Source organism: Equus asinus, chromosome 12 (genome assembly GCF_041296235.1).
Source record: "Equus asinus isolate D_3611 breed Donkey chromosome 12, EquAss-T2T_v2, whole genome shotgun sequence".
Taxonomy (NCBI): domain Eukaryota; kingdom Metazoa; phylum Chordata; class Mammalia; order Perissodactyla; family Equidae; genus Equus; species Equus asinus.
This window is the reverse complement of record NC_091801.1, coordinates 11639834-11664380: the sequence shown is the minus strand read 5'-3', so window position 1 is coordinate 11664380 and position 24547 is coordinate 11639834. Positions and strand designations below refer to the sequence as shown.

General features: G+C 37.0%; 1 protein-coding gene and 1 long non-coding RNA gene across 2 annotated transcripts in view; both read left to right on the top strand.

Annotated features, from left to right (window-relative positions):
* The window catches only part of CRISPLD1 (cysteine rich secretory protein LCCL domain containing 1), a 46923-nt gene extending 40032 nt beyond the window's left edge, over nucleotides 1-6891 (top strand). The window contains exons 14-15 of the mRNA XM_014853744.3: nucleotides 2999-3129; nucleotides 5793-6891. Coding sequence (XP_014709230.1) covers nucleotides 2999-3129; nucleotides 5793-5844 — 183 coding nt within the window. The 3' untranslated portion in view covers nucleotides 5845-6891. The remainder of the gene's footprint in view (nucleotides 1-2998; nucleotides 3130-5792) is intronic.
* Nucleotides 6892-16176: 9285 nt separating this feature from the next.
* Nucleotides 16177-24547, top strand: part of LOC123283747 (uncharacterized) — a 145884-nt gene continuing 137513 nt past the window's right edge. Inside the window, exons 1-2 of the long non-coding RNA XR_011493124.1 lie at nucleotides 16177-16525; nucleotides 18104-18262. This is a non-coding gene — a long non-coding RNA (uncharacterized lncRNA). The remainder of the gene's footprint in view (nucleotides 16526-18103; nucleotides 18263-24547) is intronic.

Here is a 24547-nt window from a genome sequence, read left to right as displayed (position 1 = left end):
ATCACATGGTTTGCTTGTCTCTGAGCTGGTGAGAATTGAAGCTAAAAGGGGCTGTGGCCAATTTTGAGTGAGGGGTGAAGGGATCCAGCTCTTGAAACCTGTGAATGGAGGGTCTGAATGCATGCTGATGAGTTTAGATTTTATATAGCAGTCCTTTAGAAACCATCACAAATTCCTAAGCCAGAAAGTTACAGAAACAAATCAGGAAATATACTCTTGATACACTATTCAGTAGAATACTATGGAAATATGATTGTGGAAAGATACCTGAAATATGTGTCTTACCACCCTGTTTCTCTTGGTGAAGTTCATTGAGGTCCAGGTTTTTGCAGTTCAGCTTTACCTTTGAAGTCATTCTCCAGATCTGAGTCTCTCCCAAGCTTCAGCTTTGCTACATTCTTATCTGTACGTTCATCATACTACTGGTATCTTAATTTGCTGGTCCTCATGTTTGTGCTTATCTTCTTGTCTCTATTTGAAGACGTCCTTTTTCTAATTTTTCTATCTGTTAAAATCATGATCATTCTTCACATCCTAAACTATTGCCACTTTCTCTGTGAACTGTCTTGCTGAATCTACTAATGCAAGTCTGACGTCACCCTTCTTTCAACCCCTGTTCCTTTGTAGCGCTTAGCGACTTCTGTTAGGTACTATGATTGTTTCCCCACCTCTTTTATTCATTTTTAAGTTTCTTGAGGGCAGCAGCTGGGCAATTCATGCATCATTTTTTCATCAACAATTTGATGGGTGCCAGGCTATGAAGACGACAGGCTTGCTTCCTGCCTTAACAGAACTTAATAGCACACAGTGACATCAGACATTAAGCACGTAGGTGTTTGTTGAAAAAACGAATAAATAAATGTGTCTGAATGAGCATATCTAGAATCACAGAGATTTCCAAAGAAATCATTCTTTCTAGATTGTCCCTTTAAGCACCCAAACTTTTAATTTTAGTCACGTGTGGTGAAAATCTTTCAAAATACCCTACGCATTTCTATCCTTATAAGCCATCTCCTTGCTAGAGTTAGGTTTTGTTAGAATTTATATCCTGAGGTCATTATATTTTCCTACCTCAGTGAAATGGGTAGGTAATTATGTATTATTATATGGATCCTTCTAAAAGTAAGTTGGAAATATAAAGTTTACTATTAAATAGTAAGTACTGAGTCAGAGATTCAGTCATTGACTGACAATCTTCCAACCCCCTAAAAAGTCCATTATCTTTTTAAGTACAAGATATGAAAAGATGAGGACCAATCTACCAAATTCCCCCCTTCTCTTTCCTTCCCTCCCCTGTCCCGTGTGTGTGTGTGTGTGTGTGTGTGTGTGTGTGTCTCTCTCCATTTACAGAGTTACAATTTGTACATTCTCTTGCTTTGAACTTTTATTTCTCATTTGTTACAGATAAAGTTAATTTCTGCATTCATTTAAAATGTTCCATTGCTTTCGCAGATAAATTCTTCTTTCTTTAATTCATAATATATTAATTCTTGTCAAGTCTGTGTATGAAAAGAAAATCTCTTCTGACCTTTGAACTCAAATAGGAATGCCTGCTGACTGCATAGTTATGGGCCAAACAGTAGTTTCAAAACATATTAAGTGCTTGGATTTAGTGAATGTTACATCTAAGCACTTTTCCTGCCTTGGGAAAAATGCTGATAATAGTCCTTTAACAAAGCAAGATAAATACTTGAAATATGTACAGAATTATTTTAAATTCCATCTGTTATGAACCGTATTGGATACAAATGTTAATTTAGTGAGAGACTTTAAATGGTGAATAAAATGCTTCCTCAGAGTAAGGAAACGAGGTTCTAGATATATGGCATTTTGTGATATAGAAAACATGAAAAGGATTAAACAGCTTGGCATTCGGGCTCTCTGATCTAATCAATACTGACTGAAGCCACAAAGTTCAGAGCACAGTAATAAAGCAAGGTCATGTAAGATGCACATGCTTATGTGAATGTAAAAAAGCACATTAAGTCACTCACATGTGCATAGAGATAAGAAAAGAACAGACTGGTGGGATCAGAAAAGACCCGTGGGGCTATGAGGTGGATTGCTTTCTACTGAAACAGTTCAAGTGTTTCATTTTGTAGGATTTCCTCAGGCTATACTCAGCTTTGGACAAATTTTCGTAGAACATTCAGATTAAAGCAAATGTTAAAATCTAGAGAAGACTTGCATGGGCCAAAAGAAAACAGTTGACTTCTAGAAGTCAGTAGTTTTAAAAACATGAGAGTGTTGTACTTGAAACAATAATTTTCTCCTCCTTAGAAATCCCATTCAATTCAGATTATGTAACTGGTACATTGTAATCATAGAATTTTCCTAGTGCTTCATGTCAGACCATTCAAACCAGGGTGAGAGGCGTTGTAAATCGAGGTAGCGGTTATGACTATTCGCCATATTTCTCTTCTTGGGGTCATTCTTTCAGGCAAGTTTTCTGGGCATAGATTATATTATTTAATAGGAAAAAAACTCCCCCATTTAATATAATCCTATATTTTTGGGAAAGGGATGGTAGACATAAACAGAACTGTTTGAATTTTTTCTAAGTCAGAACTGAGCATAAATGAGGTACAGATAATCCCATCGTGAACATTCGGCCAGAGTGGCTCAGGAGGGACTAGCAAAGGCTGAAATTTAAGAAAGATAATGAGGCCCTTGAAGAGATAAAAAGAGCTAATTTGCCTCTTATTGCCTCCACAATAGAAAAAGCCTGCTGTTTGGATAGGCAAGTACTTGCTGGATTAGATGGTGAAGGGGTTTTACATGGCAGCCGCCCTGAAGATGCCCCTTCAGACTTGCTTAGCATTGGCTTTGACTTTGTGACTTTGGAAACTTTCCTTGATGCGCAAAACATCATCCAGTAGCTGCTCACTGAGTATCCATATAGAGACAGATGGCAGCGACTTCGGTCCAGTAGAAGAGTAGGCTGGACAAGCTCAGCAGAAATTTCCTATTAACGGCAGGTTTTTCCTTGCTCCCTCAGCTGTCCAGTATCTGCAGAGCAGCGGTCCATGCTGGTGTGGTTCAAAATCAGGGTGGTTATGTTGACGTTATGCCTGTGGACAAAAGGAAGACTTACACTGCCTCTTTTCAGAATGGAATCTTCTCAGAAAGGTAAATTAAAAAAAAAGAACGTGTGTATTTATACACACATATATATACACGTATATACCATCTGTCCCTTTATGCTTGCGTTACAACCAACTCACTTTAGTATGGGTTTGAAGTCATGTGGCTGAGCCAGTCTGTTTCCTTAGCACACTGTGTAATAGTTGGTCCTCCAGGGATGGGGGAAGCTGCAGTACCAGAGGCGCCTGTCTGCTGCAGGCTTATAAAAATCAACATGAAAATCGGATTACGAGTCAGAACCACTCTTTTGTTAATTGATTTTATAATGAGCAAATTTCTTTCATCCTCTTTTGGATTTTCTAGATTAGTTTTTATATGTAATTCTTTCTAGGTAAGCAAGGCACAGAGTATTTCTCTAATCCAGTTATTTGACAAAGTATTTGACCAAAACAATGAGTCTGATTTTCCCCCGAACCAAATTCTCTTTTTGGTTGGAAGTTGGATGCCTAGTATGATATTAATGAACTCTTTCCGGTCATCTCATACTACTTCGTCCATTAGTATCATATATTTTACTGGTTTGGGAAAATTCATGTGACTTACTTTATCAGGTATTAATAAAAGTTAAGAGAAGAGAACCTGTAGTCATTTTTCAAATCATTGGTACTTGTGGAACAAATATTCAGTCCCATGTATTTTGTATGGATACAGAAAAATCCCTAGCTTTTAGACTTTTACTGGGTTGTTCAAAATGTCAATGGAGGGTTCACATATACAGTAAAGTTTCTCTAAAGGACACCAGAGGATGTGACATGCAGGGTATCCAGATGACCTTCCACTTAACCATCTGGGTGCCATCTTCATAAAAAGACAGACTTGTATTTAGCATCTATTTTCAGATGAGACTACATCAAGACATCATTATTAAAAAGCTGAGTTCTCTACCGCCTGCCTCTTCTGGCTCATAGCACTACTCTAGATTACTAACTTATTATTTCCTAAGTCTGACAAAATTTAAATTCTATTGCTATCACACTTATTAATACTTTTAAACATCTGTGGTTTCAAGAAAAATTTTAGAAAGTAAATTTAATGGTCAAATCTGAAAGATCCTAAGAATTTCTTCACTGAAACACATACACACACATACGGAGCTCTCAATATATATGACTGACATATATATATATATAAAATATTGTATGATATTTAAAATAGATATGCTGTATAAAATAGATCCTTCAGTTATAGAGTCTGATATGCAATTCTATAAGCTAAACTGAGTGACGTGGTTTCGTTTACTTGTCGTATTTCTTAAATTTATTCCAAAACTATAAGATGACAGATGATATCCTACAAAAACTGGGAGCACCTACCATGAATTTTCCAGATACTGCTAGGCACTTTAAGTGTATTGGCTCCACCAACAGCTCCATAAAGTTGATTCCATAAACCCGAACTTAATAGATGTGTTCACTGAGGCTCAAAGAGGTTAAATGATGTGCCCAAGGCCATCTGACTTGTCCGTCTCAGAGCTTGGGTTCAGCTCTAGGTCCGTAGGCTCAGAAATACGCATTTTTCCCAGTGCCTCACTGTGTTCAAAGAAGACACACCACCAAACACATTCACTTTCTAGGGCACTTTGTGAATCTGTTGCCTACAAAAAAAGTGGCTTCGACTGGCTATCTGCTTGTATGAAACCTGGTGCATGTGTGTGTTTATTGTGTGCATGTCATGTGTGCACACTTGTGATCTTCATACTTCTTTCACTCTAACACTTTCCCCTTTCTTTTCTTGTACATGAACAAATATATAAGACGAACTCTACCTTGTCTCCTCTTAGCATTTATGGTGTTATCTCCAAAAGCCTTTTATTATTCTTAGGAAAATAAAACTTTGTGCAAAAATGTAAAGACTTCAAAGTTTACATTGGATTAGAATAAATAATGATTAATGGCATTATCAGTCTGTTTTAACTTTTAGGCACTTAAATGAAACATACCTTGATTGATATTGCCAAATGAAATATAAATAATTTAGGAAAGAATAAAGTATATGATTTTGCATTGCTTTTAACTTCCGTTTTGAAATACTTCCAAAATGAGATTGAGCGCTTCTATGTGTGTTTCCATTTCAGTGAAGAAATTCTTAGGACCTTTCAGATTTGACCAAATTTCCTCAGTAAAATTTTTCTTGAAACCGTGGATGTTAAAAGTATTAGTAAGCATAATAGCAATATAATTTAAATTTTGTCAAACTTATGAAATGATAATAAGTTAGTAATCTAGAGTTTTGCTGAACTCTGTCTTTTTAACTTGCAGTTAACTTTTAACCATGCCAGTCAGTTGTAAATCTGGATCTCAGTATTCCCCAGGAAAATGGAATGATAGCTGCCTAATTCTGCTTTATTAGAACCAACGGTGGTAATATATGAAAACATGATCTAGAATCTGTGAAGTTCTATACAAAATACTGTTATTACCACTCTGCCTCTTAAATTTCTTTGGTAAACTTACAGCCCAGCATACAACCAAGGTTTAAGGAATTATGTCATTCTCACTCAAGCTTTCCAATAACAATAAATTATAGTGACCTAAGAATTGACCATCTGGATTCACAGAGCTGCTTTCTTGACTGTCATAAGAAAATACGATTTATTTGAAGGATTATATATGTAGATGACATCAGTATACTTTTTGTATTTTTTGCAGTTTACAGAATCCTCCAGGAGGAAAGGCATTCAGAGTATTTGCTGTTATGTGAAATGGAACACTTGGAACACGTAAAGACTATTCCAAATGCCATATTTCTGAAGTTTGTATAGAACTGTAACATTACTGTACAGAAGATATCAACTATTTTCAGCCCCCCCCAAAAGTGCCAAATGCATATAAATCTTGATAGACAAATTCTGTAAAATAAAACATGGGACATTAGTAGCTTTGGGAAAAGTAATGAATATGTAATGGTTTTAGAAATCCTGTGTTAAATATTGCTATATTTTCTTAGCAGTTATTTCTACAGTTAATTACATAGTCATGATTGTTCTACATTTCATATATTATATTTTATGGTGCTTTGTATATGCCACTAATAAAATGAATCTAAATATTGAATGTGAATGGCCCTCAGAAAATCATCTGGTGCATTTAAAAATAATCATCTAAAAAGATGAAGGAAACTATATTATCACGTTTTCCCCAGTTCAATACTATGCTCTTACGTCCAAATAATCTCAAATTATTTTCCACTTAATATCTGTATAGTTTTTCTCTTCTGTTAAGTTGGGGCTTATAGAATATTAAGTCCTGATATTGCACTTCTTATTTTGTATAAAATAATTCCTTAATATCTAAATGAATCTGTTAAAATGTTTGATTCCTTGGGAACGGCCTTATAGTAAATGGAATGAAGTCAGAGTAGTGGTATGAAAACATTTGTAGTGATCATATAGTAAATATAGGGTTAAGCGTGGGCAGCCAGAACTTTGTATTGTTGAAACTGAGGTCACACATTTTCTTTCGTATCCTGGCAAATACTCCTGCAGGCCAGGAAGTATAATAGCAGAAAGTTTAACAAAGATAAACTAATGTATTGCATCACCATTGCTACTGATTTTCTTAATGGTAAATGGCCTTGTGTATAAATGTTGCCATATTGTGGTACCTATGATGGTTATATATTAGTTTCTATGAAAAATATATTGTGCTTTGAGACTAAAAATATATAAAATTTTAGTTTTGGTATTTTTTTTTCCCTGCTGATGAATTTACTCTTTCCCTGTAAACATATTAAAATTAATCATGTTTCAAAATATTCTTTTCAGTCCCCTTTGCATCTTTATTTTGATTTAGAAATCATTTTAAATTAACAGAATTATTGTAAGTCTTTTAAATGTGGGTTATTGACATTAATATAAATAGCATCCTTAATAGCAGAAATCTGCAAAATCAACTTGATTATTTAGGTATTTGTATATGAACAAGAAGATGGACAATCATATACTTAGAAGCATTATATGAAGGGAAAATTTGAATAAAAAGAGATTAATTTATAAACAAGAAGGAAAGAATCTGAAAGATATAAAGTGGTGATAAAAGAATTGACAAAACAATAAATACTTCAAATATTTTTAGAAAGTAAAAGAGTAGGTGTTTAGGAGCAGATAAAAGAGTGATAAATTACAGGCAGGGACTGGGCAAAGTAAGAGAGCTGGATAAAACAGAAAATGAAAAGAAACGGGGGGGCTCACATAACAGCTGCTGGAGAGCAAATTGTGAAGAAACTAACATCAGGATCAGTTCTCAAGTATTGGCCAGGAATTAAACAGTCTGAAATATAGGTAACCAAAACTTAACCATTTATACATAAAAAGTTTCCAAATTTAAAGCAAATTTTGTGGGAACATTTTTTTCCAAAAGCCACCTTACACCTTCTTAAAGAGTATGATTGAAATTCATGTTCTGTTCCTCACTGGCCCCCAAATGGGGAAGCCCCATCAATTCTGTCAGTATAAGGATTCACGTATTTGCCCCTAGTTTAGCTATTCATCACTGGTTTCCCTTACTATTGCAGTGTCTCCAGCTGGAGCCTCCTCATTTGTTCTTCTCCATTCCTTTTCAGTGCATCCTTAATTTTTTCACTGGAATTGCTCTCTTCCATAACTTGCCGTTATTTAATAAAACCAAATCATCTTAGAAAAGCATTTAAGAACCTTGTTTTGTTCCATATTCCTCGTCTGTGCTCTTCTGCACAAGATGTGGCCTTGAATAAGTCACTTAACTTTCTATGCTTCTATTACCCCACCTGAAAAAATGGGGCAAATAATACCTCATTAGGGATTGCTCTAAGAATTAATTGAGATATTCTGTATAATATACTGAAAAGAACATCAAACACATAGTATGTGGTCAATATATATTTTTATTAACATCATTATAATCATTTTTGTTATTACCTTGGGGAAACTATGCATCTATTATACTACACTGCTGATCCTTCAGCATTTAACTAAGTGTGAAATCCTCTAGGAATTTTCCTGCAATTCTCCTGGTAAGAATTAAATAATGCTCTCTAATACGCCCTTTCAATTTGACCATATTAAATTTTTAATTTTGCCTTGTATTATATTTAGTTCTTTAAAACTTAAGGATAAGCTCCTTGGGATGTTAATACTCTTATCTATCCCTCTACCCCAGAGATACAGTGATTTTTACCCTGTATAAACAGTGGGTCAACATCGCTAAATGAATATTCCAGCAATCCCTAGTTTTATTCGTGATGACAAAAGTGACTGTAATTGTATATTATCACAGCATAAGATAAAATACACCTAATGAAAACAGCTTATTGGTAAACAATTCTAAATGTGGACTTAGAGGTTAATGCTTGTAAAATAGTATTCATATCATTATTTTAGCTTTCAAAGTTTATCAGACTACGTGTTAATTATTTCTTTAATGTTCTGCATCTAATAAAAGTAATCTGTGTATTGCAAGCAAAGCAGAGTTTTCCAAAGAAAAATCTCTCCTAATCTGTTAGATAATGGGCATTTACAATGTATGCTTTTCCATTCGATGTTGAATATTTTGAAATCTTGACTGTTCTTTAGCATTTCTAAAATGTTTTTAAAAGAAATGTAAAGTCTTTTGAAGAGCAGGGTGAGCTAAAGCAAAGAAACAGAGCTATCATTTTTGTAAACATACCAAACTTCAGATTTGGGGTTCAAGCTAATTTATTACACAAAGAATTACATTGTTTAGGTTGATTTAAAGCACTTATCTGAGTTGATATTTCAGCCCTGGCCCCATAATATTCAAAAACTGAAGAAATAGTTTAGCCAAATAATCTGATCCTCTTTCACTAATTTGTTGGAATTAAAGGCTAAATTATATCAGTCTGAGATTTTTTAAAAGGCTAGCAAACTCTTTAGAACTCTGCTATTATGCTTAGCAATTAGATAGTCTCTTTTCCTCTTATCTTCCAATCCTTATGTCATGTTTCACAAAATAGAGTGCAAAACAATGCCTATAAGCAAACATCTTTGTACTAGGCCATTAAATTGTGAAAACTAATTTTTCAATGATTACTAAAAAGTGTTTTCTAATTAAAACCAGAATTAATTGTTAATTACATTTATGAATATGCTGATGAAGATGAAAAGCAGAGAGCCTATACAAGGCTGTATCTGCTAAGCTCAATTTTAAAAAGGAGCATGTATAGAAGATGAAATGGAAATCGAAGATAAATATTTAAAAGTGCCTGAACTGACCTAAAATAATATCAGAAATGTTCAACCTCAACCTGATTGAGCTCTTAACTTATACTAATACAAAGATTTTTTTAAAGCTGTAAAAGAACAACTTGGATAGGAACAATATAATGAAAACTACAAATAAACAAACAAATAATAGCCCCTCCTGAAGCTTGAAGGTTTCATTCATTCCCAAAATACCGCATTCCTACAATTTGCTGTGGATCGTTGTAGATACACTTATAAGCAAAATGCCTTCAGGAAATTAGAATCTAGTGAACAAGAGAGATATTAATTAAATAATCAAGCAAACAATATGACTACAAACCATGAAGGTTGTAGAACTGCGTAGTTACAAAGAAAATGTTTATAGTACAATAAGAGTATTTAAAAGTGGGACTTGACCTACTGGAGAGAGGAAAGATGACTTTCCTGAGGAATTGACATTAAAGCTTAGATCTTAAGGATGAGTAGGAGTAACTAGGGAGAGGAAGAATTCCTTGCAGAAAGAACAGAATGTGCAAATGCCTTACTGCAGAAACATTCCAGCGACAACAGCAACAAAAAGCCAAAAGTCAGTGTATCTCGAGGGCAAAGCAGCAGAGATGTGATACAGTGTGAGTCGAGAGAAGTCGGGGAACAGAGCAGGGTGGACAGGCTCTCTTTAAGATTCAGATGCACTGCTGGAGTTCAAAGAGATGCCCAAATTGAATAATACTATGACATGACACATTAATGTGCTCGAAAGACACTCAGGCATTCAGAGTTTGAGCAGAGAAGAAAACGTATTGAATAGATTCTATAATGATATCAAGCTTAGAGTTTTATAGCAGTTTACAATAAGTACTTTACTTTAATACCCATGAGATCTAGAGAGCTTGATTGTCTTGATTTAGGCACAATTAACATGTGTAAAGCAATGGATTGCAGATGAGTGTATGAGAGAGGGGAGAGGGGATGACATATTGAGCACCAACTATGTGTTAGAAACAGTGCTTTACATTTCATATATATATATCATTTAAATCTCACAACAAGCCTGCGAGACAAGATTATTTTCCCAAACTTGTGTACTAGAACACAGGCTATAAAAAGTTAAACAACATTGTCTAGGGGCTGGAGTTCAAGAAATGTAATTCAAGTCTCTATCTGTCCGACTCTAAAGACCGTGCTCCTGCTGTTAGATCACCCCTGCTAGGCATTTCCATGGAGACTGAATAATTTCACTAATTCTTCGCACACTGAATTAAGAAGTACTCTGGTACAAATTTTTTTTTTAAAACAGGATCTGATTATCTTTTTTTTAATACATAGTTTTAGGAGTCTTCTCTTCTGCTTTATTTAAAAGATTTGGCACCAGAGCTAACATCTGTTGCTAATCTTCCTTTTGTTTTTCTTCTTCACCCCAAAGCCCCCCAGTACATAGTTGTATATTCTAGTTGTAGGTCCCTCTGGCTCTGCTGTGTGGCACGCCACCTCAGCATGGCCTGATGAGCAGTGCTAGGTCCACACCCAGCTCCAAACCAGCGAAACCCTGGGCCTCCAAAGCGGACTGCACAACCCAACTACTCGGCCACAGGGCTGGCCCTTTGTACAAAATCTTATAATTCTTGAATATGACATAAATTTGTTAGATGTAGGAAGATCTGCGGAAGAGAGTAGAGATTTAGTTTTCCTTAGAAGTGGCCTATAAGATAAAAAACAACATTGGTTCAGGGAACACCAGAAAAGAAGGAGGTTTATGTTCCATAGATTTTGAGCTACTGGACTACTCTTTCAAGGCAATAGATCAAATTAGTTCCCTTCCCCCAATTCATTAAAAGGATAATAAAGAGGAAGAAAAATAAAAGCATGAACATCCTGAAAATGGACGGCAGTTGGAATCATAGTGATGACTGATTCAGAGAACATGGGCCCTCAGTTCAGAGCCTGTGTAAGTGAAGGCTGCAGTTGAGGAGAGGGCTTTTCTTAATGGTAGAGCTGTGAACCAAAGAGATTGAAGAATGAGCTTGCTAACTTCCATTCAGGTGGCCTCCTGACTTGATTCTTTACTCTCCAACCCAACCTGCCCACCTACCTTCAAATGTGTCCAACTCAACATACCACCACACACGAAGAACTTGAAGTCAGACATCTGTCATTCAGGCAACAGATTGACAATAAGAGATGCCTGAGTTAATCAATCCAGTTCTTCAAACTTATATATGAACAGACAAAAAGGATCATCAGACGTATGCAAAGATAAGCAAATATCACATCAACTGACACCAGACGTTTCAGAGAAAAGAAGAGTAACTCTAAAAATATTATCATTAATATCCCCAATGGGAGTTTAGAAGATGCTATACCCGTAAAACAAGAACAGGCTAATATAGGAAAGAAACAGAGAAGAAGAAAAGTAGCAGGTGTTAGAATAGATTAGAGTACCTAAGACTTAGCTATTGGACTCTGGGAGGTGAGAAAGAAGACACGCTTCAAAGTTGTGATGCGGACTAAAAGTAGGAATTTTAAGAGATGTATAGAAATGGAAAACATAATGGAAAATTTGCTGTTACAGATAAAAATGTAAAATGTGTATAGCTGTCCATATGTATTATAACATCTGATACTATCAACAATCATGTAAAATTAGATGTAAGCTTGATATAATCTATTGGGAAATTTTGGGTTTCCATGCCAGCTCTGCCTCTTTCTAGTTGGACACTGCCAGACAAGTTTTATTAAATGTCCCTTAGCTCATATGTAATGCAGGAATTATAATAACTTTCTTAGAAGGTTCGTGTGAGAAATAGATTAAATGAAAGAACATGTCTGAAATCGCCTAGCACTTGCTGAACACTAGTTAAATGATAGTGTATATATATCTATGTGGACACGTGACTATTGTGTGCTCTCAGAGGTTACATGGATTTTTATTGCAGATATTAATGAACTAGACCCAATCACTTTAAATCAGATTTATTGAGGTGTAATTTACATGCAATAAAATGTATGCATTCATTATCCACTTTGAATAGTTGTGTTAGTTTCCTATGCCTGCTATAATGAAGTACCACAAAATAAGTGGGTTAAACAACAGAAATTTATTGTTTCACAGTTCTGAAGGCTAGAAGTCTGAGACCTAGGTGTTGGCAGGGTCATGCTCCCTCTGAAGGAAGAAGGAATGATTTGTTCCATGCCTCTCTCTTATCTTCTATTGGTTTGCTGGCATTTTTGTGCATTCCTTGGCTTGTGGCATAAATCCAATATTCACATGGCATTTTCTTTTGTGTGTGTATTTGTGTCCAAATTTTCCTTTTTATAAGCACACCAGTCATATTGCATTAGGGGCCCACCTTACTCCAGTATGACCTTATCATAACTGATTACATTAGCAATAAATCTATTTCCAAATAAGGTCACATTATGAGGTTCTGAGGATTAGGATTTAAACATATGAATTTTGGGGGACATAGTTCAACCCCTAACATGAGTGTTGACAAATTTATTCATTTGTATATACTACCATCATACTCAAGACATAAAACATTTCCACAAGCCACCAAAAGGCCTGTGGTGCTTATATCCATTCAGTCCTCCAAATGCCCCAGATTCAGGCAATCACTGTTGTGCTGTTTGTCACTATTAGATTTTTCTTTTCTAGGGTTTCTTATAAATATAATTATACAATATGAACTGTTTTGTGTCTGGCTTATTTTGCTCAGCATAATTCTTTTAAGTTTTATTCATGCTGTTACATTTATCAGTAATTTTTCCTTTTATCATTGACTAGCACTTCACTGTATGAATATCCATCACTTTACCTATCCATTCACCTATTGCTAGACATTAAAATTGTTCAATGCTTTAGCTTATATGAATAAAACTGCTATGAATATTCATGTACAAGGCTTTGTCTATACATATATTTGCATTTCTTTTAGGTAAATAGGTAGAAGAATTGCTGAGTTATGTGGTAAATATATGTTTAACCTTAAGGGATTTTCACCCAACTTTTTTCAAAGTGGTTGTATCATTTTTCATTCCCACAAGTAATGTGTGAGAGCTCTCAGTTGCTCCACGTGTTTGGCAAACTTGATTATTTTTAATCTTTCTAATTTTTGCTGTTAAACGTGTGCGTGCTATCTCATTGTGGTTTTACTTTGCATTTTACCTGGTGAATAATACTGTTGAGCGTCTTTCATGTAGCATTTGCCTACCCCCATTTTTAACTTAGATTGTCTTTTTATTATTATAAAAGTTTTAAAAATATCCTGGATACAAGGCCTTTGCCTCTATGTATGTGTATGTATGTATATATATATACATACATGTTTCAAGATATATATCAAGAAATATGTATTTTAAGCAGTATATACATAAATATAAATATATATCTTTTTTAATGGTGTCTTTTGAAGAGAAGTTTTAAATTTTATAGAGTCTAATTTTTAAATTTTTTTTTATGTCGTTTACGCATTATGTCATATCTACGAACTCTTTGGCTACATCAGGTTGCAAGGACTTTCTCCTATGGTTTCTTCTAAGAGTTATACAGCTTAAGTCTATGATCCATTTGAGTTAATTTTTGTGCATTGCTTGAGTTCATGGTGGAAGTTTATTTTTTTCTCCAGATGGATATTCAGTTTTCCAAGCACCATTCATTAAAAAAAAGTATCCTTTCCCTTTGAATTACCATGATATCTCTGTTAAAAGTCAATCGATCATATGTATGTGGATCAATTTCTGGACACTATATTCCAGCATTGTCCACCAGAAATTTAATGTGAGCCACATATATGATCTTAAATTTTCTAATAACCACAATAATAGAAGAAAAAAATGATTAAGCTCATTTTAACAATTCATTTAACCCAATGTATCCAAAAGATGATCATTTCAACATGTAATCTATATAAAAATATCTGGTAATAATTTTGTCCAGAAGACTGTATTTGATATTAATATCACCACTTCAGATTGCCATCCATCTGTTTACTTTCTTGATTCCCGCACAAATTTATTATTACAAGTATTTTTCAAAAGTATTTTGTTTTCATTTTTGAGGAGCATTTTCACTGGATATAGAATTTTACGTTGACAGATGTTTGCTTTTAACATTTTAAAGATGTCATTTCATTGACTTCCGGCTTATGTATTTTCTGAAGAGGGCTCTGAAATCATTCTATTTGTATTTGTCTCTACACGATGGTTCTTCCTTCTTTGGTACCTTTTAAGATTTTCTCTTTACTTCTACGTAGAGACAGTTTAGTCTCATCCTAAGGTCTGGCCTATCTGGGGTCTCTGTTAAGTGTTCCCAGTGATACTCGAGGAATCTGCACGGGGTTTGTCAGAGCTTGATTGTTTCCTAGGTCTGAGTGAGCTCTAATGGTTCAATTTATTCTCCTCTGATTGCTCTTTTTCAGTCTCTTGGAGTTTTACTTTATGTATGAATAGGTTGGTATGAAGCAAACACTCACAGGGAGCTCATGAAAATTTCTGAAGCTGGGTGGGCCCAGGCCAGCAGGCCATCTTCCTGGGACCAGCGTTTTCTTTCACTGCACCGCACTCCTGATGTGGAGCTGGGAAGGTTGTTTGAGTCAGACCCCTATGGCCCTGTGCCATAGAGGGACACAGGGCCTCTGTCTAAGCCAGATCTCCCAGGTGTCTCTCAGCAGCAGACTTCCCAGCACTGCCTGGGATGCAAGACTAAAGCTTTCCCGTGACATCTGGCTTCAGGGGAACAGACATCTGTTTTGGAGCAGGCTGGATATTAGCAGGGCAGTGCGTCCCCCAGAAGTCCCCATCTGAGGTCCCATTTATCCCTACAAGATTCAGACCAGGAATGGAACCCAGGGAGCCTGAGTCCTACTACAGAACACGCATGTGCAGTTAGCTCCCACGCACCTGCCTTCAGGCATCAGGTGCTCTTGACCTGTTGGATAGGGGTTGCCCTCTTCCACTGGGAGATCCTCCTGGGGTCAGTGGTTCCCCGACTCACCCATTGACTCAGAGTCTGGAAAGGTGGTTGTCGTCATACCTCATATGGTCCTGCTGACTTTATGGGACTTGGGGCCTGTCTGGCAATCACGATTCTAAGGTGTCTCTCATCTCTTCTAGCCCTAGAATGGTCCGCAATAGCTCCTGAGAACCCGTGAGACTTGGCTTCAGGAGAATTAGCAACTCTTGCCTGGAGCAGTATGGACCTTGGTAGCCCAGGGTGTCCCCTAGAAGTCCTCACCTTTGTCGCGGTCTACCCCTACACAGCCCAAACCCAGGGACTGAACAAAGGGAGCCTGAATGCTGGCTCATGCAGCACATCCATGTGCAATAAGCTCCTGCACACCTGCCCTCGGGTATCAGGCCCACTGGACCTACTGGACAAGAACTGTCCTATTCCACCAGGCCATCTTCCTGGGGACACTATGTCCCCACACTTTGACACTGAGAAGGAAGTTTGAATGGTGGTTACTGTTAGACCTCATATGGCCCTGCTGTCCTTATGGGATTTGGGGCCTGTCTGGCAATCCCGATTCACAGGCATCTCCCACCTCGTGTAGCTCTGGCGGCTAGGAATGGTTTCCGAGTTCTTGCAAGATGTGGCTCAGAGATCCTGTGAGATCTGGCTTCAGGGGATTCGGCAACTCTGTTCTGGAGTGGGATGGACCCTGGCAGTCCAGGGGGCATCCCCAAGAAATCCCTGCCTGTGGCCGACCAATCCCTGCACGTCCCAGACTCCGGTGGGATCCCAGGGAGCCTGAACAGGAAGTCGGCAGGACACGCATGCTCAGTTTGGCAGTCCGCGCCCCTCCCTTGCCCTCAGGCATCCAGGAACTCTAGGCCTGTAGGTCAGGGGTCAGCCCGCCCCGCAGGACATCTTCCCAGGACCCGGCGGTTCCCCCACTGCACTCCTGAAGTGGAAAGAGGAAGGTCGTTTGAGCCGGCCCCTTTGGGCCCTGTGGCGGGAAGACACCCAGGGCCTTTGGGGAGTCCGGTCTCCGGGGCGTCTGTCCTCTGAGGCCCTCCCTACACCGCCCTGGATGCAAGGGGTGCAAAATTAGAGAGCTCGCCGGAGATCTGGCTTCAGGGGCACAGGCGTCTCGGTTAGGGGCGTGCTGAACCTTGGCAGCGGAGTGCGTTTCCCAAAGCCCCAGCCTTGGACCTTGCGGTAATAAAAATCAGCCAGATCCTGTATCTGCACAAAGCTGAGAGGTGAGTGTTCGTGTATAGCTGTTAAATACAAATAATCTTTATTTTAACTTACAGAATTCCACCAGAAGTCTTTAATTGACTTCAATTATCATACATGAGAGGAAGAAAAGAATTGGAGACTGTTGTTACTGCTTAATAATACGATTTTTGGACCTACTTGGCGTATGTCTCTGGCACTGCTGAGATGTTCAATGGAAGGAAATAATTATGATAATATTATCCAGAACAGATGTGCTGGAAATTGTCCCATAACGTTGATATGGTTTTAATCGACAAAACAAAAAAAAATCCTGGGCTTCTTTAAGAACTATAGTTGGACAGCCTCTGCTTGCGTTGTGTGTGAGTTTGTGTGTGAGTATAAATTTACATTTTTCTCAGATTGATGGTGTGTTAGATAAATGTCTTAGTGTTCATCTAACTACCATTCATTCTCTCACTTTGCAGCTGGAAAAAATTGAATATGCACTGACTTGGCCAAAGTCACATAGAGTTGTGGCTAATTTTAGATAAGTTCTTCAGATTTCCAATCATATTTTTTGTATTTCCCTAAATAAAGCCAGGAATAAGAGCAGAAACCAAATGTTAAAGTCCTGATGCCTAAATACTTTGAAATTTTGCTGTTAGTGTCTTTGAGTGGATTCTGACTCCTAGCGCCCTGTGTACAGCAGAGCAGAACGCTGCCCGGTCTTTTTGCTCCATCCTCTCACCTTCTGGCACTGTATCAGACAGTGCTCTCTGCTATTCATGGGATTTTCATGGCCAACTTTTTTGGAAGTGGGTGGCCAGGTCCTTCTTCCTAGTCTGTCTAGTCTGGAAGCCCTGCTGAAACCTGTCCACCGTGGGTGACCCTGCTGGTATTTGAAATAGCAGTGGCATGGCTTTCAGCATCACAGCAACATGCAGCGGCCACAGTATAATAACCGACAGATGGCTGCTGTGGTTCCCTGACTGGGAAACTCACCCGGGCCAACGGCAATGGAGCCGAATCTTAACCTCTAGACCACCAGAGCTTTAAATACATCCTCACAAACTTCAGAAAGTGTAAAGTCAGTGATTATATTACAAGCACTCTACTTGTAAGGGTGAGCACCACACTAATAAGAAATAAACCTAATTCGGCAGTTTAATGTGTCAGTTTTGAAGCATGGTGTGGTTTGTTGCATCAGAACTTATTTTTTAAAAAGTAAAAAACATCTTTTACAACATATACACTCTAAGACAGTAAAAAAGACAACTGGTACTTCTGTGTGAAATGCTCAGAAGCCTAACTGATGTTTTTAATAAATAGTACTAATAATAGATATTTTCATATAGTGCTTATTTTGTGCCAGGTGCTCTCCTAAGCAGTTTATACATAAACTCACACAATCTACACTGTAATCCAGTGAGGAGAGTCCTGTTATTATCATGTTCATTGTATAGATGATATGAGTTCAGTAACTTCCTGAAAATCACCTGGAAAATAAATATTGGAGCCAGGATTTGAACTCTTAAAATATAACTGTAGATTCACAGCCAGCATCTTTTTCGATAGGTGTATAGACTAATATCTGTGTGCAAATATATTTTTCAAAATAGGTACAAAGTGTGAAGATATTTTTGTGATAAGCAGATGCCCTGAAGAAGTCACCTGCTGCAGAGGAGGCTTCCAATAACCAGACAGACAAGCTCACCACCGGACTGCTAAGGGACATCACCTAGACACCCACGTCTCCTCTGCCATCTCCTGGCCCCTTGGTAATGTTCCCTTGTCTTTCTCCCCCACACCTCAGCCTCTGATCAGTGTCATGTTGTGAGGGACCTCCCTGCATGCAAACCTGTCAAAGTGTTGCCTGGCACAGTGTGTATGTGTGTTCCTGCCACCTGGTGGTGATATGTTTTGCCTTGTTCAGCTCTGATGTTCCTTGAGCCCTTACAGTTGGTACATATTTTCCATTTGCCCATCTGTTTTTTATTCCTTTATTCTTCCTTTCTGTTCTTCTTTTGGGTGAATCAGGTATATTTAATTATTCCACTTTTTCCTTCTCCATTTCGTTTTTCGCTATTTTATTTTTCTTACAGTGGTAATTTCCGGAGACTGTAATATGCATTTTTAAATATATTGCTGTCTACCTCTAATTAGCACATTTGTCACTTCTCAACGCAGGCACCTTCAAACAGTTTGACTTCATTTACCCACTCCTGCCGTTTGTGCTGGTGTTGTCATAAATTTTAGTTTTATGTTTGTGATCTTCCTTACAAGACATTATTTTTGTTCATTGAAGTGGTCAATATTTATTTATATTTACGGCTTCCAATGTTTGTCTTTCTTTTTTTTTTTTAAAGATTTTATTTTTTCCTTTTTCTCCCCAAAGCCCCCCGGTACATAGTTGTATATTCTTAGTTGTGGGTCCTTCTAGTTGTGGCATGTGGGACGCCGCCTCAGCGTGGTTTGATGAGCAGTGCCATGTCCATGCCCAGGATTTGAACCAACGAAACCCTGGGCCACCTGCAGCGGAACGCGCGAACTTAACCATGCGGCCATGGGGCCAGCCCCTGTTTGTCTTTATTTCTGAAGTTCTGTTTCCATATGGTGTCATGTTTATTTACTATGAGGAACTATCTTATCCTGTAGAGCAGGCCTACTGGTTGTGTATTTGCTCAACTTTCGTTTATTTAACAGATCCTGACTTCACCTTCATTTTTGAAGAATATTTTTACTAGAGAGAATTCTAGGTGAATTGTCCTTTTCTCTTTGATCACTTTAAAGAGATTCCATTGTCTTCTGCCTTCCATTCTAATGATGACCATTAAGCTGTAAGTTTTATTTTTTTCTCCTTTGAAAGCAAAGTGTGATTTTTCTTTAGCTGCTCTTAAAATTTTCTCTTTCTCTTTATTTTTTGGCAACCTGACTGACTACTAACCGATGACTAAAATATCTAAATCACCTGTAGATTACTCTTTTTCTTTCTTATTTTTCTTTGATTTTTGTTCATTTGTTTCTTTGCTTTTCACATGCCTCAGATGTTTGGCCTGGATGAAAAACTGTAGAAATTCTAAATGGTGTTATCTTCCTCCAGGTGGGCTAGATTTTCTTTTGGAAAACAGTCAGAGCACATTTGGATCACCTTGGTCCTATTAAGGCTTGGTTTTAATTTTTGTTGGGGCTAGTTATTTTATTTTCATCTTTATTCCCAAGGTGTGGCCCTTACTATTAAAGCGTAACCCTCCTGGGGTCTCAGATTAAGGTCTTGGGTACTTACCAAACCACCCCACCTTGGCAGGGTTGAGCTCCAACTTTTCTCCCAACGCCGTGTGGCTGCTGCCATCTCTGCTTTAGCATTTTAACCTCCCAGATGCTATTTCTACTAAGTTTTGAGAAATTTTTTGAGTCTTGTCTTAGGAGTGCACAGTTTAGAAGTCAGCCAATGATTTAGGGGAGATTTGTTGACTAATGTTGAACTCGGTCTCTGAGGTTTCCTGGTCTCCTGGTGTTTGCCCTTTAAATCCCAGCCAGTATGGCAGCCTGCAAATATGGCCTCGGGCTTCTCAGCACAGTAAGACTTGCACTTCCTGCTTATGCTCTACTTTCCTTGTCTGATCTCTGGAGAATGACTTCAATGAAAAGGCCAGAGAGAATGTAAATCTCACATGATGCGCTTCCCTTCTCTCGAGAATTTTAGACCTTCAAGCCCTGCCTATATTGGATGCCTTCCATAACCTTCAAATCCATGTTTTATAAATTTTCCAGCTTTTATAGTTGTTTTGCACAGAAAGGTGAGTCCAAAACAAGCTATTCTACTATGGCTGGAACCAGAAAGCTACAAGCGTTTATTTTTATAAGCTGTATTTTAATTTAGAAAAGGTAATGTAACCCATGACAACAGTAAAAAAAAATCCAGAAGTTCGAAAGCTATACAATGAAAAGTGCATTACCTGGACCCCTAGTTTCCCTTTATAAATTCATCTAAGCTTTGTATGCATTTACAATCACAGATATGCATGTCTTTGTATGTATTTATGAATTTGTGAATACATGCACGTGAACTCTTAACCGTTATGCTACTCTATCTAATTAAGAAATTGACACTTCCTTATTAATTTAAAATACTTTGCCAGTCATTTTTCTTTTCATTTTTAAACTCTGTATTTGTGTGTTGTTAATTTTATCAAATCTTTTCCTTAAGGATTTTTGAATTTTGTGTCATCCTGCTTGGAAGGGCCATTCTTACTCCAAGCGTACATTAAAAAACTTCCAAGTTTTCAAGCACTTTAAGATTTTCATTTATTATGTTTAAATGTTGGATCAATCTAAAATTTATTTTGGTGTAAGGACTGAGGAAGCAGAAATCCAACTAGATTTTTCCAAGTGGCTATCCATTTTTCCTACACTGTTTTTTGAATAATTCATCTTGTCTACATAAATGTGAAAATACTACCTTATTTGAATTAAATTTCTATAAATATTTGATATAATGATGGGCTCTATCTTCTGACCTATTGTTCTAGCTATCTATCAGCCAGTACTAACATGTTTTATTATTTTGCATTATTTTAATGTTTGGTGTGGCTTACTACTTAATGTTTTTAAAAAATTTCCCAGCTATTCTTTAAAACATAAAATATGAAATGTGTTTATGTTTTCATAGGAAGTGTAAAAAGTCATTTTTTTTGTTGGTTGAATAGTCTAGTTTGAGAAACACAGGTATAATATCGGATGTCCTTTGCTTTTGCTTTTGGTTATAATTACAGTTTCCTGCTACCATAATTTCTATACTTTTTACTGAATTGGATTAGTGGTATACCTAGAGGCTATGACCTGAAGTCCTATGTCAAATGCACTCTCTGGTGTCGTGGCATTCCCTTACCCCCTCGTACGCATCCTTGGCTCCCAGCAGAGTCCTTCCGGAAGGGGTCATCTTTTTCTCTTTCTGTCTCCTGCTACAAAACTAACCCTAGTCCATCTAAGTACCACTTAGATGACATAAATGTGCAATACATATCACAAAGAAGTACTTGATGTAAATAGACAAGTTGTAATCAACACCAAAAAGAATAACATAACAAAATATGTGTTTCAACATTGAGCTGTGAATGAATTTACGTGATATTCTCACCTAATTTGTAACTGTCATTCTATCAGCTATAACTATTCATGGCATTGCTGTAAATAGTAATTCTTCATACAATGCTGAATATACACAAATTCTAAAAATTTTAAATTATGATTCCAACCTATATTTTACAAAAGCAATAAATACTGTAAAGCTCATTTACTATTAACACAACTTTCTCTAACATCTCTTAATAGATGAAAATTATCTTAAATTAATTTTTGTTATTCTGATAAAAATGTCACATAATAATTCCTGAAATTCCAATAGTGTCTTAGAATTTATAAACTTTTTTCACATATACACCCATGTGTTGCTTAATGATGGGGATGCATTCTGAGAAATGTGTTGTTAGGCAATTTGGTCATTGTGCAAACATCATAGAATGAACTTGCACAAACCTAGATGGTATAACCTACTACACACCTAGACCATATGGTACTAATCTTATGGGGCGACCATCATATATGTGGTCCAGTGTTGACCGTAATGCTGTTTTGTGGCGCATGACTGTAGTAGTTAATTTGAGTTTGGCAAAAGCTCCATGAAGTAGATGTTTGTATTCCCATTCTTATGACTGGGAAAAGCAAAAGGTAGAGATGTTAAATGATTTTAGACTCAAACTCCATTCGCTGCTCTCTAAAATTATTTGAAAATAAAATACTTTTGCTTTAAATATCATTCCTATTAATTTTCTTTGTTAAAAAATTTATTAAGAACCTATGGAGGGGATTCTGAAATTCTCCCTGCATTTATTGAAATAGCGAAATGACATACAAATTTTTTTTTTACCTATTATTATCAGAATATTTTATTACCACAGGAAGTTCAAAGATATCACTTTTTCCCCAATCTAAAGCCTATGATATTTTTTTCTGCCCAAAGCCCCAGTGCATGGTTGTATATCCTAGTAGTAAGCCCTTCTAGTTCTTCTATGGGAGCCGCCACCACAGCACGGCAACTGACAGATGGGTCATGTGGTTCCACAACCAGGAAACGAACCCTGGCTGCTGAAGCAGTAACAGCACTGAACCCTAACAACGAGGCCATCAGGGCTGGCTCGAAAGCTTAGGAATTTTTTTACATCAAAAGAATAAATCATTAATAAACACAAGGACATAGAAAAGTACTTCATTCATACATTCTGAAAGGAGAAACTAAATATTTCTGTCATTTACCACTTTAATTGAAATGTTAAGCAATTTAATAAGGAGAAATTCCTAACAGAATTTTTAAAACGCATGTTGAACCTTGGAGAAGATTTCTAGCCTTGACTCATGTACCAAAAAAAAAATCATATGTGGCTTAAGGGTTTATTTTGGATTCTAGTTCAAATTTTATTTTATGCTTATTGTATAATCTAAAATCGTTAGAAATAGTTCATTCAAAAGTGGTTAAATGAAATACGGTGGATAAAAAATGAGCAGAAGACAACTTTGGAGAAAAGAGAGGAGCAGAGGCTTAGAAGAGGCTACTTTTATAAATGATTGGAAGGCAAAGGACTCCTGGTATATTAGTTTTTTCTGAGTTACCAGATTTATATTAGAGACTATTTTAAATACCCATCTCTGTTTGGAGGATAATCCTCGTTCATTTGGTTGATGCCAGGCTGAATCACAGGGCTATTGCAGTCACATAAGTAGGACAGACACTTAGGATCAAAAGTCAGTGAGTCCTCCACTTGGTTGACACCAAGCTGAGTTGAGAGCTTTCGTAGTTTCTGGTCATTGAGGGAATCCAAGATCTGGAGGATCAAAAATGATGGGAATCAGGTCTTGCTTGATAAATTAGACTGGAGTCTGGAATACATAAAGTTAGTGATGCAAGACAAACGTAACAGAAAAATGAAAACAATGAGAATGCAGGAGAGTTTAAGAGGCTGAACAGGTTTATCATCTGTGATTTCAAAGAGAACCGTGTGGTACAGCTGCCCTGGAGGCTTGTGGAGGAGCGATACAACAAAGGTCTCTATGTTAATGTAGATATTGTGTACACTACTCAAGGGGAGTTTCTCACCACACCTTTCCCTGTTGAAATTGTATTATTAACTGAAATGCCTGACCTTCTAACTGCTTTACGTAAAACAGAAGTAGTAATGCGTGTCCTCTGGGATGGGCCCACTAAGATTATCAAAGGGGATGTTAGCCCATTGCAATGCAAGGTCTGCTTTGAATGTATTACAGCCTTTAAGAGACTTGTTGCTTTATAAATCAGGGTTTCATTAACTACCGACATATTTATATCATTTAAAAATATTTTTTATTCATAGAATAGTGTCCAGAAATACTTGTGCATTTTTTTAATTTATGTACAAGAATACACACACTCATAGTATTTGCATATTAAGAACCATTTATGTTGGTCACAATTGGTTTGTTTCCTATATGTACATTATTTCTTTTTATCTGCGCATACTGTATGCCCTCACAATACCACAGATGATAAAGTGTTAAAATTATAGCATTTGGCATGTAATACGTTAAACGTGAGGATTTTATAAACATTTGGAAACCAGAATATGAATCAGGAAATCCTTTGTGTGCTCTTTACTAATAGGTATTACTAAGTTTAAACTTTATTGCATATATTGAATTGTCTTTTTTCCTTATACAAGTCATCTTGTTTATACCATTTAAACGTTTTCCTTATGTTAATTGAAGAAATGTTAACAATTCTGAAAGGGAAGAAGAAATGTTTCTCCACAGTAAAAAAAAAAAATTAACCCACAGATAATTTCTGCTGGTTCTAATGGCTCTTCCCCAGCTCTTTTGGTCAATGTGACATTCTGTTCGACAGTAGCCTTCAGTGTAGCACTGCCAGAGAAAGCTAGCCTGGGCATGCACCAGCCAAATATTCTTCCACGTCCTCACACGCTGAGTAAATCTTTGCTTACTGGCAGCCTTGCCCACTGGTTGGAGCACTTGACTGG